The 18,404-nt window shown below is 42.0% G+C and overlaps 1 protein-coding gene across 1 annotated transcript; it reads left to right on the top strand.

Annotated features, from left to right (window-relative positions):
- Positions 1-2,187: 2,187 nt before the first annotated feature.
- ch25hl2 (cholesterol 25-hydroxylase like 2) lies at positions 2,188-3,093 on the top strand. The gene has a single exon (XM_060935026.1). It carries the CDS (start codon positions 2,188-2,190, stop codon positions 3,091-3,093), a length of 906 nt encoding a protein of 301 aa, XP_060791009.1.
- Positions 3,094-18,404: the final 15,311 nt, after the last annotated feature.

The following is an 18,404-nucleotide window of genomic DNA, read 5'->3' as shown; positions in this document are numbered from 1 at the left end:
TTTTTTGTGAGGTCGTTCACATTAACAAATATATGCGACTTGTATGTGATCCTCAGTATGAACGAAAAGTGACCTAAAAGTGTTCCGCATGCGCATTGCAGGATACGACGATGTCACACGCAGTGAGCATGGCCAGTGTTTACGGAAGTAACCTAAAGTTTCCTGTGTATGACAGTAGCCAGCATGGAGTACCTGGCGATGATGCAGTTGTTGTTGCGACGGAGCCAGAACATGCACAATAGCCTGATGTTAAGGAGGAGGTTGAGAAGGAAGAGGGCAAGGGTTTTGGCTCAGGCGTTCTGCGGGGTAGTGACTGCAACCTCCGTTCAAAGGAACGTGTGGGTGCGGAGTCGCATTGATCTCATGCGCCATGTTGTTGTAACTTTTTTTGAGAGACCCGCCGCCTACTTCAGCGCAGAATAGTGACGTTTGTGGCTTGTTGATGACGTGTAAGTCGGATGAATGCGACCTGGCGGTTCAGACTGAAGTCGCATATGAAAAGAGCAGATAGGAATCGGAATTAGGACCACATATCCAAACGGCCTGGGTCGGATTTGAAAAAATCGGATCCGTGTCGTTCATATTGTCAATAAAAGATCGGATACAGGTCACATATGGGCGAAAAAATCGGATTTGAGCCACTTCAGCCTGCAGTGTGAACGTAGTGTAAGTGTTTTTGGTTTCTTTTAGGCATCACACATTTATTAGAAAACACAGCAAATGTTCAAATATTCAAGTTAAATACTTAGCAACAGTATCAATAAATCCACACATGAACAATAGCAATGATATCTATGACCACAGCTAATGTGCAAAATATTAAAGTTAAATACTTAACAATATCAACAAATCCACACATGAACAATGGCAAAACATCTAGACTTAATTATACAATAAAGATACCTATGAAAAAAGGTGATTTTTTTTCACACACAGTGTGATATCCGGACTTCATAATTCATCACACCTGCTCCTGCTTAGCAACTTCTAGAATATACACCTCTGTTGCGCACATAGAAAAACTGACAGCTGCGCTAATAGCGCTGTGCATACACGGAGCTACACATTTCACGTGTCCCGCGCCCAGAATCAGACTGTACCATTAGTAAAAAGGGTGGAGGGGTGAAATGACAATATCATAAATAATTCAAGAAAAATGTTATAGCAAATCATAACCATGTATAATTTGCATATTTTAATAGATGAAATGAAATATTTTATTTCAGAAACTTACACAAGGCAATACTATTAAAATAATATTAATCCCTCACAGGCCCCCCTGTCAGTGCCAGGCCTTTAGAATCGTCCTAACTTTCCCCCCCTAGCGGCGCCCCTGCCCACGCTGCTCAGTCGCAAACTGGGACATATCCGTGTCCCGACAGACTTTTGTCGGGACTCGGGACTGTCCCGGTAAAACCGGGACGTCTGGTCACCCTACTCATGAAGCATAACAGGGGGGAAGCTACAGGCTAATCAGGCTTCATTTGATGTGTTGCTTATTTAATAGCTAGTAAATAATGTTAGTTAAGCTTTGAGTCTGTTTCAGGCTATCTCTACAGTGGCTGAGCTCTTAGGGACTGTGATACTAGCAAACCTATAAGAGACACATTTCCCCACATTACTGTTACTGAGTACTCCATTTTCAGCTGTATTCATTCACCATGTAAATTCTTTCTGCTGCATAAAACAGTCAGAAAGGGCAGATTATCACACAGAATCTTTCTTTGCTCACACATATATATACTCCATATCTTTTTTTTATGTTGAAATAAGAAATGAGTCAGAGAGAAACAGCATTCTGGATGATTTTCACACTAATGATAAATTTCTTTACACATTCTCTCTCTCTCTCAAACACACAGGAGAAAGGAAAGGGGAGAAAGTGAGAGATGAGAGAGTCAGAGAGATAGATCTAGAGGGTGAGTGAGAATGAGAGAGGGAGAGAGAGTGCGGATGTAGGAGGTGGTTCTTAAATGCACAGAGCTTTTCAGTTCTGCCTCGTTTAGCTCCTCCGACTGCAGACTATCTGCCATTCCAAAATTCGATAAACTACCAGAACCCTTAAAGCCTGAACTGAGATTCTAACTTCCTTCTGTTTTCTGCTAAGACCAACATCACCTTGACTGGAGCTGGCACGGACACAATCCAAGCTGTGGGTTTGTCTCCATCTCTCCGGAAGAGCACACAATGAGTGTGGAGAGGCTCAGCAGGTCTCTTTGGGATGCGTGGGATGGTGCAAACGCAACATGGCCGCTTCCTGAACAAGCTCTACTCCAGCCTTTCTGGGACTACCTGCGTCAGAGCCATGCCAGCACTCTCCGCTCTCCACTTTTCCCTGTGCTTCTCTCTGTTTCCACCTACCTGGTCCTTGTCCTTCTCTACACCACTCTGGACCTTCTGGCGCCAACGTGGCCAAGTATTCGCCGCTACCAGCTGCACCCGGAACGCACAGTCACATGGTCCAATGTGGGCACCACACTAGGGCTCACCACCTACAACCACCTGCTTTACATCTTTCCTGCAGCCGTGGCACAATGGCTTTGGCGCCCACCGGTGCCACTTCCACGCCATGCACCCTCGCTCACTTCCTTCTTGCTTGGTATTGTAGGTTGCACAGTGCTTTTTGATTTCCAGTACTTTGTTTGGCATCTACTGCACCACCGCATTGCTTGGCTGTATGCCACATTCCATGCTGTGCATCATCAATACCGGCAGACATTCAGCCTGGTCACACAGTACCTGTCAGCATGGGAGCTTATCAGTGTGGGCCTATGGACTACTGTGGACCCATTGCTTCTGCATTGCCACTGTCTTACTGCCTGGGCATTTATGGTCTTCAACGTGTGGGTGTCGGCTGAGGACCACTGTGGCTATGACTTCCCCTGGGCTATGCATCGCCTTGTGCCATTTGGCTTGTGGGGTGGTGCACCACGCCATGATGTGCATCACCTGCAGCCTGGCACCAATTTTGCTCCCTTCTTCACACACTGGGATTGGTTAGCAGGCACTGCCAGCACACCTGTCAAATTTTGTAACAACAATGATCACAACAGCCTGAAAGAGAATGAACTGAGATCAGACAAAGGAGTCTGAGAGACTTATTCAGTGGATACTGCTTCTTTTTCAAACCCTTCCTCCTTCTAATTTTTTTTTTCCTAGAAATCTATTTTGCTCTTTTAATGTCCTCCTCATCCTCATTCATTTAGGTCATTTTGAATGTCTGTTAGTTGTAGGTAAAAGAGCCTAGACATTTAATATAATGTGAACAATGAATGATCCAAGTAAATAGACAGAGAGACTCCTCTCCTCTTTCACACCCTTTCTCCTGCTCCATCTATCTGGCATCTATTTACAGCAGCTCTCTCCATGCATACAGAAGCATTTCTTTCACATCCTTACCCATACAGGGTATTCTGAATATTCTGTAAGTTAAGGTAACTGAAGTGAATTTCAACAACCCATTTATGTTATCTGATAAAAGTTACAAAACATTAAGGTCTGGGTGATGGATTTTTTTGTATAACTTAAATTGTGTGTAAATCCAATTCGTAGAATCCATAGAAATTTTGCATAATATATCGTGATGTTGATTATAGTGCAAATTGCCACTAACTTACTACTATTAGACACTTAATGACCTAAACTAAAGACTTTCATAAGCATTCTCTTGTCTATTTATCTCTTTTGCTTACTCAGTTATCAAGAATCTGAATTAGGCTTTCTAATTTTTTCACTTTAGTATGCTGTTATTTTCTTTTATACCACAGTATTATTGAATTCTGAAACCTCATTGGTCAGAAGGTGTTGAATAATTACACAGCTTTTAAAAAAAAAAGCAGCTGCAGAACAAATCACAGATATTACTCAATTATCTACACTACAAATAAATTACAGGGCCTAAAAATAAACATATTAATAAAACTTGCCATTTAAAAAAAAAAGTATAATCACTGATATGATGAGATTTTCTGTAAGGATGCATTTATAGAAAAGTCTCCAGTGGCAGCCATTGGCTTAAAAAATTAAGTGCTCTGCAACATGAAAGTTTTTGTCTTATTAACTTCAAAAGAGAGAAGAAGACATACACACACATGCAGACAGCACCAGATGGTGAGGAAAAGTGTATAGCTGTTATGCATACTTGTGAAATAAGTGCCCCAAAACTTGTTTCGCAGATGTTCCACAAGATATAAATGTAACTACAAACTAATAAAAAGTGCAACAAATCATTCTCAAATAAACAAGATGTAAATGTAACTACAAACTAATAAAAATTGCAACAAATCATTCTCAAATAAATTTAAAGCTGCAATCATTTTGAAACTGCTGTGGTATAAGAGGAATGAAAACACTTTGGGATGTGTGCTGTTGTTGTTGTTGTTTTTACACACCAATCTGTTACTATAACATTCCATTTGTTTTATTCCTTACTTGATTTAACCTTAAAATTGACTGCTTGCTGTTGTGTTGATCGATTGTATGAGGTGTTTATTCTTGTGAAGCATATATATATATATATATATATATATATATATATATATATATATTTTTTTTTTTTTTTTTATATATACCCTTTTTACTGTTAGTGAGTGGGTAGTCTTACTGGAGGCTGTCTCAGGTCAGTGCTGCCTTTCTGCCTCTCTGCCATTTTGCACATTTGCAGAGTGCTACTGAATCTCCCTGAATGGTACAAAATATATAAACATGTTCACTATTCCTACTTGAGGTAGTATTGGAGTTTATGAGGTATATTTTTCAGTAAATATTGTCCAATAAAACATTGTTCCTAATTTCTGTCAGGCTGTAGCTTTGACAAGGTTTGTTTATGTTTATTTATCATCAGTACTCCCATTTTAGCTGGAAATTAAACCCTACTAAATCAGCTGGAGAGAACACATGTTGTATAGGTAGGATTGTACCGTGTGTAATGGAAAATGCATTAAATACAGTGCATTACTCTTTATACACGGTACTGTACTTTACACATGTAAAACAATACAGTGATATCTACATACTTGATGTGTGTGTGGGGGGGGCATGTTTCAATATTTTGGTAATGACCAAATGACTTCACAAACATAGGAATATTTGACCTTGAGGAGACATTTGGCTGTTTCCTATGAGGAAAGCATTTGATTTTTCAAAAGTTGCAGCGTTTAGTCAAAATAGAATAAAAAAAAGAAAGAAACCCTAAAAGGGCCAAAAGGTTTCATTTTAGTTACTGAGATTAAGGATAAAGTTAGGTTTAGGTGTAACATTGCACTAATTATCTGCATTAATATTATGTCAATGGAAGGTAGTGACAAATGTATGTTTGAGTGTCTGTTTAATGTAGCCAGTAGCTATGTACTGGCTCTTTGCAGTTTACATAAAAATGCTAAATAATGATAAGTAGACGTTAGCGATTGTCAGAAAGCAGAATGTACTCTGTACTGATCATTTCACACTGCCTCTCTGTAGCAGTTGCACTCTCAGTTGCCAGTTTCAATTAATCATCTCTTTCAACAGCCTCCTACAAGCCAAGCTCACTGAGAATAGTTTTGCATCTTCTGCGCGCGCACACACACACACATACAAAATTGTATTTGCATTTTTGGAGCTGAAGATCATAAGTAGTTCTGCTGGCATGCGCATTTGTGTTTGTTAGAGTGTGAGACTCATCACACTGAGTCAAGAAAGGCTTGCTAATGAGCTGTTTAGTTAGATCAGGTGTGTTAGAACATGGAAAACCACAAAGCATAGGGATAGGGGGTGGTGTAAAACAGAGTTGTTAGTGGCACAGCCAATAAGAGAACCATTATCTAGAGCCCAAAACAGGAAGCTCTTGGCCAGTTTTTCTATCAGGCAGCAGCTGAACTCCCCAGTATGCCAACAGAGGCGTCCTTCAGGTCAGGATGAGACATGTGCTGAGTTTAGAATGAGGCTTGAGAAGATCAGCAGGAAGAGGATAAAACAGAATAAAGTAAACTAAGCGCTCTAACAAAAGAAAAGTAGAATCAGAACCCAATTTTGAATAACCACTAAAAGCATTTTAAATTCAACCATAAAAGTAGGTGCTACATGAGGTGATATGTGATACTGCTGAATGTTGTTCTAAATGGATCTAAAGAATAACCTGAATTGTAGTAATGATGGTTTACCCTTAAATTATCCTTTTAATCGATTTCAATTTCTTACATGAGTTTAGCTTTGCACATACACCCACATACACTGACTTGGGGCCAAAACCAGAATTTCATCCATTTTATGAATCTGCATCAAAACATATTTAGAAGTAATTCAACTTGGGATACTGATACATATGACCTTATTGTAACACACATACTGGTCAGAAACTTGTCATTAAATATGACTAGGACTATTGTCACCACAGCATTACCACGACACTCACTGCATCTATTGCATGAAGGAAAAACAACTCCTGTTATGCATGAAGAGTAATAAGTGGAAGAAAAAAGAACTGATGGTACCTCCACATGTAGAGTTGAGGCCAACATTTTGCATACACGTTGGTTAAAGATATTCAATCTCAGTTTTTCACAACTCCACACATTTCATGTTTCCATACATTTCTTTTGGCAAGTCAATTAGGATCTCTACTTGATTGATATCATATTTTAAAACAATAGAATAGGGAGAGATATATTTCAGCTTTAATACACTATATCATAATTCCAGTGTGTCAAAAGGTTATATACACCAAATTATCTGTCTATTTAAAAAAGGTTCTGGGTTCAAGCTCAGCGGCTGATGGGGGGGCCTTTCTGTGTGGAGTTTACATGTTGTCTGCGTGGGGTTCCTCTGGGTGCTCCGGTTTCCCCCGCAGCCCAAAGACATGTGGTTAGGTTAACATGGGATGGCCTTAGGCTGAGGTACCCTTGAGCGAGGCACCTACCCCCCCCCCCCCCCCCCCCCCCCAAATTGCTCCCCAGGTGCTCTTAGCATGGTTGCCCACTGCTCTGGGTATGTGTGTGTGCATGTGTGTGTTCAATGCTTCTGATGGGTTAAATGCAGAGAGGAATTTCACAAGTATAAGTATGTGTGATGAAGAAAGTTCTAATTGAGTGCATGTATAGATGTCAGGGCTGGCCCAGCACATAAGTGCCTGCTTAGGGCCCCTGTGGCCACCAGAGGGCGGCCAAGAACATTTTAAATATCCCATGAGAGGGTTTTTTTTTGTATGTCAATGGTAATCATACAAAAACACAATATTATGGTAACAGGCTGGCTAACTAATATTACTGTTTTAATCAATTCCTGCTGCATTTTTCAGAGCTGCATTTACATCACATTAGCTACATTTTGATGCAAACACCGTCAACAGTTTGCATGTTGTCTGTGTGGGTTTCCTCCAAGTGCTCCAGTTTCCCCCACAGTTCAAGGACATGCACACTGGGTAAAATCAAGTTTATTTTTATAGTGCTTTTAACAATAGACATTGTCACAAAGCAGCTTTACAGAATTTTAATGACTTTAACATGAGCTAATTTTATCCCTAATGAGCAAGCCTGTGGCAACAGTGGCAAGGAAAAACTCCCTCAGATGACATGAGGAAGAAACCTTGAGAGGAACCAGACTCAAAAGGGAACCCATCCTCATTTGGGTGATAACAGACGTGATTCTAACATTTTTAACAGTTTTAACATGAAGTCTGTTTTGTTGAAATTATAAACTGTTCATTGATGGAAACTTGAGTGCAAAACTGTTCATGACAATTGCAGTCCTAAAGTTAGCAAGTTAACTGTAGTCCTCAGACATGAAAGCATTACTGTGATGAGACTCCAGCCAGACATAGGGCACCACAATGGATCAGGCAGGTCCAAGGAACAGAAGAGGTCAGCATCTTGATCTCAGGATTGACATGTAACTCAGAGGGACAGACAGGTTGGGGGGGATGAGAAAGAGAGAGAAAACACCAGTTGTTAGGTATGCTCAATGTCACCTGATGAGTAGGAAAAGTATACGTTTTGCACTGAGTGCAACAGCAGTCAAAGGGGTCAAAATCAAAGGAGTTGAAAATTAATTGGGGCTTTGCCCTGTATTCCTCCCCTGTCATAAACTGGGATAAACATAAATTTTAAAAAGCTAATGTTAGAAGGGTAAAACATGCCAGGTTGACAATGGTATGATGTAAGTAACACAGCTATAACTAATAAAATTGATAATTGGTGTGTTGGATTTACAGTATGTGTGGGAATGATCAAGCATTGACAAGTCAATAGTTTTGGCAGTGCCAAGGTGGTGGGGGTCCCCAAATCAAATTCTACTTAGGGTCCCATAACATAGATCCCAAGTTTCCAACTTCCAAATGCTGGTCCATTTCTGAAGTGATGCTGGAGGCTGAGGTTGCACAGTGGCCAATTAACAATGGCGAAGCTGCCAAGGAGGGAGGGTATGAGAGGTATGTCTGTCTCCTGCCAGGGAGTCTAGGGGTTTCCTCCAGGAATTATTTTTTTAACGTCATTGAACTACACAATTTCCAAGCATTTCAGCTTATTTTATGACATTTATATTGGTATCAAAACTTACAAATGGATCATGTGTCAGCTGACAGTTTATAACATATGTTTAGTGTCTGACAGCACTGAGCAGTGTTTATTTTGATGGGGCAACAACCTTGACATTTGATGAATCACATATTAGTCTTGGATCATTACAGACATTCGGCTATTACAGGCCTACACTAGAGTCTATAAGATGTAGATTTAGATTTTAGATACATTAAAACACTGGGATATTTCCAACATATGGATCTTTTTACAAACCAGTAATATAAAAGGAAATTTAAGCATTAGGCCTAGATCTTGTAAATAAGTTATTAAAAATATACACTCTCTGTGCAGAAAGCTCTGCACAAAGGACTGATCGTGCATGTGAGATACAAATTATATACAGCAGAGATCAATAATTATAAAGATTAACTTCCATATGTACATGCATGCAATGACAGAAGCTATCATGGGTCTGTAGGCTTGTAAACTTGTGGGTTCTGTCAAAGCAATTGGAAAATCTCATAGCAGTTTTAGATGTGGTTGAGTAGTCAGACTATTGTGAATGAAAAGACGAGATTTCATTCGTCACTTGTCAGCATGACTGGCAAAAGTACCCAATCAACTAACCCCATACATACCAGAAGATGTATAGGCCATATATCTCAAATTGCTCTATCTTCACAGATGATAGCCATCTCATTGAGCTCCATCCTGGGTTGTTTCGGCATCCATCCTCCGTGCATGTCGTCTCAGATGACTTAAGTCCTACTGCTGACCTGCACACTTTGTAGCACAGGTAACAGAAATGTGTTGTAATTTCCATAGGATTGACTTGAGTTGTCTGAGGGATACGATCTTTGTGCACTGCCATATGCCTTTTAAGACCAGATGTTGACTTGTAAGTTTTTCTGCACAGCACACAGGTAATTTCACCAGGTCTTGAGATCAGGATGTTAATTGAAATCACTCTATCATGAGACTTCAAATGAATCATTCCCAGCTTTGGAAAGTATGCAACTGCATCTTTCACACCTCCAGCTTTTTATATTCTCAGTGAGGTGCAGATAATCACCTTTGACGCTTCAACCGTTTGTGTACAGCATCTCTCTTCAAACATGTTAGAGCCTTCTTGTACTCTCCTTCTCCTTTCAGCTCTATTTAAAGCTAACTCCTCCCAATTACCAAGGTCAATGTCAAGCTCCTTGAGGTTGATCTTAATGCAGTCCTTGAACCTTTTCCTGGGTTTGTGCCTAGGATGCTTACCAATCTGCAGCTCACCGTAGAAAAGTTGCTTTGGGAGTCTATCATCCTCCATTCATACCACATGGCCTGCCCAACACAATTGAGAAGTTATAATGAAAGACTCAATACTCCTGCAACCAGCTCTGATGAGAACACCTGTGTCTGGGGTCTTACTTTGCCATTCGATATTTAGTATACGCCTCAGACAGATCTGGTGAAAGCGCTCAAGCCATTTTAGATGTCTGAAGTAGTTGTACACTGTCCATGTCTCAGAAGAGTACAGAAGAGCAGAAAGAACACAGGTCTTATAGACACCTTAGTCTTGTTGGTAATGTCCCCATCTTCCCATACCCTTTGTTCCAGTTTCCCAAAGGCTTCAGATGCTTGCTGGATGCATAGATGTATCTCTGTATCAAGGGACCATCTCTGGACAAAGTGCTGCCCAAATATATAAAAGTCTTAACTACCCTCAATCTACTGCCATGTACAGTGGATATAAAGTGTACACACCCTGTTAAAATGATAGGTTTTTCTGATGTAAGAAAAAATGATACCACAATAAATAACTTTTCCCACCTTTAATGTGACTTATAACCTGTACAATTCAATTGAAAAACAAATCTGTTAGGGGAGAAAAACATAAACTAGAAAAGCGCTCAGAGAGCGCAGACCTCCGCCAAGAATCCTTTAAAAAATCCGGGATCCAGAAGGTGATCCGGATCACCGCCAAAATTTAATGGATTGTTACTTTTGCCCAGTCACACCTCTGGAAAAAATTTCAGAGCAATCCGTTCATAACTTTTTCCATAATGTTGCTAACAGACAAACCAATAAACAAACGCTACTGAAAACATAACCTCCTTGGAGGAGGTAATAAAAAATATACAATAAGCTGGGCAGCACAGTGGTGTAGTGGTTAGCACTGTCTCCTCACAGCAAGAAAGTCTTGGGTTTGAGCCCAGTGGCCGGTGAGGGCCTTTCTGTGTGGAGTTTGCATGTTCTCCCCATGTCTGTGTGGGTTTCCTCCGGGTGCTCCAGTTTCCCCCACAGTCCAAAGATATGCAGGTTAGGCTAATTGGTGGCTCTAAATTGACCGTAGGCATGAATGTGAATGGTTGTTTGTCTCTGTGTCAGCCCTGCGATAACCTGGCGACTTGTCCAGGGTGTACTCTGCCTTTTGCCCATAGTCAGCTGGGATAGGCTCCAGCTTGCCTGCGACCCTGTAGAACAGGATAAGCAGCTACATATAATGGATGGATGGATACAGTTAGTTGGTTGCATAAGTGTGCACACCCTTAAACTAATACTTTGTTGAAGCACCTTTTGACTTAATTACAGCATTCAGTTTTTTTGGGTAGGAGTCTATCAGACTACCACATCTAGATTTGACAATATTTGCCCACTCTTCCTTGCAAAAGCGCTCCAAATTTGTCAGATTGCGAGGGCATCTCTTGTGCACAGCCCTCTTCAGGTCACCCCACAGATTTTCAATTGGATTTAGGTCTGGGCTCTGGCTGGGCCATTCCAAAACTTTGGGGGGGGGGGGGGGGGGTCATTGTCATGCTGAAAGATGAAATTCCTCTTCAGCTTTTTAGCAGACACCTGAAGGTTTTGGGCCAACATTGACTGGTATTTAGAACTGTTCATAATTCCCTCCACCTTGACTAAAGCCCCTGTTCCAGCTGAAGAAAAACAACCCCAAAACATGATGCTGCCACCACCATGCTTCACCATGGGTATGGGGTTCTTTTGGCAATGTGCAGTTTTTTTGCGCCAAACATACCTTTTGGAATTGTGGCCAAAAAGTTCAACCTTGGTTTCATCAGACCATAACACATTTTCCCACATGCTTTTGGGAGAGTTGATGCCTTTTTTTTTGGTAAAATTTAGCTGGGCCTGGATGTTTTTCTTTGACCCTACGTCATAGTCCAGACATATGGAAAATACAGGAGATTGTCACATGTAGTACACAACCAGTACTTGCCAGAAGTTCCTGCAGCTCCTTCAGTGTTGCTGTAGGCCTCTTGGCAGCCTCCCTGACCAGTTTTCGTCTAGTCTTTTCATCAATTTTGGAGGGACGTCCAGTTCTTGGTAATGTCACTGTTGTCCCATATTTTCTCCACGTCTTGATGACCGTCTTCACTGTGCTCCATTGTATATCTAATGCTGTGGAATTTTTTTTTTGTACCCTTCTCCCGACTGATACCTTTCAACAATGAGATACCTTGGATGCTTTGTAAGCTCTCTGCAAACCATGGCTTTTGCTGGAGGATGCAACTGAGTAAATGTCTGAACTTTTATTTGGGGTTAATCAGAGTCATTTTAATTGATGGCAGGTGTGTACCCAAAAAGACTGAATGCTGTAATTAAATCAAAAGGTGCTTCAACAAAGTATTAGTTTAAGGGTGTGCACACTTACGCAACCAGCTTATTATATGTTTGTTTTTCCCCCTGACAGATTTGTTTGTATTTCAATTGAATTTGTAGTGGAAATCAGGGAGTCTGGTTTCCTAGCACACATGTTACCACAGCCTGTGAGTGTCGCTCATGGCTACGGTCTGAGGTCTGGTCTGTTCCATGCTGACTATCGCGTAGCGAGGACCGACCGACTCAGCAACTTTGTGACCTATAAGTTCAGTAGGGACTAAATATGTTTTTTCTGTGTGTTTTATTGTACTGTATTAGTATTTGTATTTGGCCTCCCTTGTAATTTTGTGTTATCACTACTAAAGGGCTAAATAAACTGATCATTCATTCATTCATTCAACTTCTAATAAACACTTGAACGCTTAGCAGTTGTCTTTTCAATTATTTATTATAGTAGATCTTATAAAACAACAGGAAAAGAAAAGAAGACCTCAGGTAATGCCGAGAGTGTGCACTCTGAGTTGTGTCTTAGTGGCTATTATCTATTATACTCTAAAGGCATTCACTTACTGCTCACATCTGCACATGATTGGCTCGAGGCTTGCCCTTGAAGCTAAACATTGGTTCTTTGTTAGGGCATGCACCTGGTGTGCTCTGAGATGCGCAGCGGATGCATGGTTAGGCATAATATAACATGAAACATAAACAAGGCAGCCTGCTTATCACCAGCCGTCGAGCCAAGGACACAGAAACACAGAGAATAGGAATGTTCATCTACTAAATTTCCTTCACATTTCCCCCTTTTTATCCTACAGGATAATAATTGCTAAAGGAAAGAAATGTACACAATTTCAGTAGTAAGAGTTCCTGGAGAGATTTGACTTAACACGTCATTGAGTGTACAGGGATAATGCTAAAGCTGTTTTGTAAGACATAGACATCTTAAGTTAATGCTAGCAAGCTATATACATAGATCAGGAAACAATAGAACAGAAAACAACCACAAATAAGAGTGTTTTAAGCTAGGGCTAATTTCATATCAGCTGTGCTGACGTCGTCAAACAGTGGGTTATAGTCTTCGTGTGAGTGTGGAGGCCAATCAGGCAAGTTGTCTGGGTCTATTTTCACCATCTGGTAACCAATATTTGTCAGCTGCCTCTGAAACACAGACATACAACATTGACAGAAAACAGGGAGCAAGCATAGCATCACAATCACTAAGCCCAGGACCGGTATGGTGGATGGAATCAGAGTCTTCCATCCACTGAACCAATGTCACCAACTGTCTTCAACTCTGTGTCAGCCTGGGTTCCCTGTATCGACCACCACACAAATCCTCCCGTGAGCACCAGCAGGATCAGGATGCTCAGGCCTGTGACTGGACCTAGCTTATAATGATTTACCCCCTTCATCTTATGTTAACTATGTCTCCGAGTTAACTCTTGCCCTTCTTGACGTGTATTGGTGCTCAGAGGGTGGGCACACCCTATCAGCCCTTGTCCCACCTCACCGGGACTTGGAGGAAACTCGAAACTCTAAGACTTATCTATTGGCTAGACATTGAAATACTCTTCCCTATTGAGGGTGCATGCGTGATTGATGTGATACTCGCACTGTTCCATGCAGTGATGCCTTTCTTCCTCACGTGCTTTAGTCAGCGCCCGGATCCTTCAGGCTCCTCCTGCTCAATCGGTTCAGGAATCCTCCTGCAGTGGCTAGCGTGGATCCATGTCACTCTGCCTGTGACCTTCACTGCCGTTGGGGTCATGAGCAGGACCTGGAATGGGCCATTCCACCGTGGCTTGTTCCACTTGGTTCATCGGAAGTCCTTCACCACTATCCAATCCCCTGGTTGTAGATCCTGCAGAGGTCCCTTAGCAAGCTTGGGAAGCACTTCTTTTACCTGTTTGTGGATAGGTTTCAAAGCAGAGAACAGCATTGCACAGTAATTCAACATTGCATCATCACACAGTGTGGTTGGGTACTCGTCCAAACAGAATTTCAAATGGGCTTAACCCATGTTTAGGCCTAGTTTGCATCCTCATTTGTGTGAGTACTACAGGGAGGACATTTGTCCATCCTAGCCCTGTTTCTGCACAAGCTTTGCTTAGTTTATTTTGAAGGGACCCATTTTCTCTCTCCACTGCTCCCACACTAGCAGGATGGTAGGCACAATGTTGTTTCAGGTCTATTCCTAGGAATGCTCCTATTTTCTTTAGGGCTGCATTAACAAAGGGCGTTCCATTGTCACTTGAGGTTTTGCTAGGTGTACCCCACCTAGGAATTATGTCTCTCAGGAGTGCTTTGACTACTGCCTCTGAGTTTTGTTTAGCTGTGGGGAATACTTCAACCCATTTTGAAAACATGTCAACTATTACCAGGCAGTACCTTTTTCCCTCACTAGGTGTCAGTTCAATGAAGTCCATTTGGAGATGATCAAACAGTTTGTCTGGTATTGGGTGTGCTGCTTGAGTTAGTTTGATACCTTGATCTGCATTATGTTGTGCACATATGGGTGAGCCCATGTGCCAATTTTGCATAGAAAGGGAACATGTGTTTTGGTAGACAAGGACGGCCTGAGGGACAAACCCAGACCAAGTTTGCAAAGATACAGCCAGCCTGTTTCCAGACTCATCTCTTGTCCTGGGTGGCAGTGCTCTGAAGGTCTTCTAGTTGTAAACAGGGGGTGGAAACCTGAGGAAAAGCAAGGTTAGAGGGTGAACTGGAAGCTGAGGCTGCACACTTAGCTGCTGCGTCCGCCTGGCATTTCCTGGAGACACAAGATCAGTATTGTTAGTATGGGCAGCACACTTACACACAGCAATGGCTCTAGGGGGTAGAATAGCATCCAACAACTCGGAGACCAGTTTATGATGTGCAATGGGAGATCCTGTGCTAGTGAGAAAATTTCTGTTTCCAAATGGTGCCAAAATCATGCACAATGCCAAATGCGTACCTGCTGTCCGTAAAGATATTGACAGATCGCCCTGCAGCCAATTTGCATGCCTCGATAAGGGCACAGAGCTCTGCGGCCTGCGCTGACAGGTTTGAGGGCAGACATGACGCCTTGAGGACCTCGTGATCTGAGACTACGGCAAAACCTACTTTGTTCTTTCCCATCTCTGGAGGCTGAACCATCCACATAGAGGACCATGTCTGGATTTTCCAAAGGGTCACTCTTTAAGTCTGCCCTGGGGGAACAAAAATCGTTAGTGAGAGCGACACAGTCATGTGTTCTCCATCGTCCTCTGTAGGGAGAAGAGAGGCAGGATTCAGAACAGTACAACGTTTCACAATGATGTTAGGCATATCAAGTATGACAGTGTTATACTTTAACCATCTCTGTGTTGACAAATGTGATGTCTTTTTCTCCAACAGAAGCAGGGAGACAGCATTTGGGACCAGAAGGATGAGGTTAGAATACCCCACAATATCTTTTCATCTACCGTTTGAACAAATGGTTTATTGGGGTCAGGCAATCCCAGAGTGGGTGTGGTCTGCAGAGCACTCCTTAGGGACGTCAGGTGCGCGCGGAACAACCGCAGCATTGACTGCTTGCAGATCTTGGATAAACCTCCACTCATCAGGCTGGGGTGGTTTTCTTGCCTTCTTAACTGGGAAAATAGGAGTGCGCACTGGAGAGTCTGGCCAAGGGACAATTACACCTGCCTTCAGCAACGAATCAAAGATCGGTCTTATACCTGTGATTTTTTCTGGTTTGAGTGGGTACTGGGTCTGTTTAGGCCTGAAATCTGATTTGGGGGTGATCACCACTGGTTCAGCATTCTTTATTAGGCCTACATCATGTTTACCCTTCGCCCAGACAGAATTTGGAACTCCCGCTAATTTGGGGTGCACCTCTGCTGGAGTTATGGCTGTGGAAACAGATACAAACAGGCCACTATGGCCAGGGTCCTTAGGACCCTGGTCATCAGTGGCTAATATTACGCTGCACTCAACATGCACACACATAGCATGACTGTTTGTAGACCCCAAGCTTTTGGCAAAACAACACACTAGGGTCCTCTGTTTGGGACCATTCATTGCCATTATACTACTATTGACCTTTAAAGCACTAAATGGTCTCGCACCACAGTACCTGAGTGAACTTCTGCTCCTCTATGACCCGCCATGCCTACTTAGATCAAAAGGTGCGGGCTATCTGCTGGTGCCTCGTATAGTGAAGACTACATCAGGGGGCAGAGCATTTTCTTACAAAGCCCCACAGTTATGGAACAGCCTTCCAAGTAATGTTCGGGAATCAGACACAGTCTCAGCGTTCAAGTCTAAGCTGAAAACATATCTGTTGTAGGTGTAATTAATGATTTTGTGTATTTAGGATTGGATAAGTGATCAATCTTTAAGAATTACATGAAATCAGTCTCATTAAATTTGAAGGTTAATAATTAAAATGAATCAATCCTATTGAATCGTTTAATTTGACTCATTTGAATTGAATCATACCATAGAATCAGTCTCATTTGAATCGTTTGAAGTGAATCACTCAGGTGAATCATTTAGTGAATCGTTCAATGAATCATTTAGTGAATCATACCATTGATCCTGGATAAATTACCAAACAGCTAAATTATGGTATATCATTATTGATCACTTACCATATTACATAAATTATTACATAAATTGTCTACACCTTTCCTTGAATTCTTTGCGATTGGGCAACTTCAAAGTATCGAAACAGCAGATGAATACACACACCTTTGATAATAAATGAATTTATTATACAAAGATCAAAGATGGATAATCAGTTGGAATATATACAGTGAGGTGTGTGTATATGAATGTGTGTGTGTGTGTGTGTGTGTGTGTGTGTGTGTGTGAGAAAGAGAGGGAGAGAGAGAGAGAGAGAGAGAGAGAGACACCTTGGGTCTCTCTTGAGAGGGTTGGCTCTCGTGGCTAACTCCACATGTTTGTGGGGGAGGTGAAGTTTGGAATGTTATTCGTGGAAGGACAAGCCAGGGTGTGTGGAATGTATATCAAGCCTGGTCAGGCCTGCTGGGCACGTGTTTTCTAAGTAACAAAGGAATTCCACACTCATAACATTATCAAACTCACTGAAATCTTAATAAGGTCAAAATGTATGTTAAGGAGATTGAGGATATTAGTAAAAGAATAAGAGAGAGAGAGACATGCACAAACTTATGGATTAACCAATTTTAAATCAACAAACAAATGATAGCGAACCAAAATTCAGTGTATACACTTCATTTAACTTCAGATAACTTCACATTAAGGGAATAACTAATTCCTAAGACTTAAACTTTTGTTTGCCCAATACCTGTTCTTACTGCAAAAAGTCTCGTCTTGTAGAAAGCAGAGTCTGTGTAGAAATGGCAGGCTGGAGAGGTTGTGTGGAAGCGCTTCGGTGGAGGAGAGAGAGAGAGCGGTTGCTCTGAAGTTTTCTTTGAAGATCTTCGTAGCTCATGAGAAGAAAGTTCTGATCAGACAGGGTTAGGACGGTCCAGCCACTCCCAACACCAGTAAAACTGCCTATTTGGTTGCAGTCTAGTACGTACTGAAAGAATAACTGAAAAAACGGTGTATAACTCACTTGAGTTAAAGCGCGCGCGTTTCCGGAGTCCACCGTGATCAAGGGTGGACAGAAGGAGGGGAACGTTCTAAAACGTGTTTCTTGCACGAAAGAGTCGTGGTTTCGGACGGTCCGATGGTGAGCGTCCCTCTATGGTCTGTTCTCCGCTGAGTTCAGACACCAGAGACACAAAATGGTGTATTCCAAGCACTTTTGAATCTCATGGAGATGATGTAAGTGATCCCGCCCAGGCGTGACGTAGTCAACGCGGAAGTGGGCTGGGAGTTGTAGTTCTTAGACACAAGATGGCGCATGATACCTACACTGTTTAGTCAAGCCTTTTGTTAATGGTGTTTATGAGATAAAGGTGTAGATCTGGAAGGTCCTCAGACATAGTGTTTTGGTAAACTGGGATGTATGGATGCTGTCAGTCCCCACTCGCTTGCTCACTTGAGTTTGTTGACAGTGTAGTTGCTGGCTGCTTTATGTCCTGGGGCTCCCTCATGCCTGTGTTACCTTCTGGCTCTCCCCTTTTAGTTATGCTGTCGTAGTTAGTTGCCGGAGTCCCTGTTTGTACTCAGTGCAATATGTATACTGTTCCTACTTATTCAGGTGACATTGGGCATACCTAACAACCTGTGTTTTCTCTCCCTCTCTCTCCCCCCCTCCCCCCAAATCTGTCCCTCTCAGTTACATGGAGTCAACAGGAAATCTCTTGGTGGAGAGGGTGGAGACCTCGACTGGCTCTTGTAGCC

The sequence above is a fragment of the Neoarius graeffei genome, chromosome 12, assembly GCF_027579695.1.
Source record: "Neoarius graeffei isolate fNeoGra1 chromosome 12, fNeoGra1.pri, whole genome shotgun sequence".
Taxonomy (NCBI): domain Eukaryota; kingdom Metazoa; phylum Chordata; class Actinopteri; order Siluriformes; family Ariidae; genus Neoarius; species Neoarius graeffei.
This window is presented reverse-complemented; position numbering and strand designations above follow the sequence as displayed.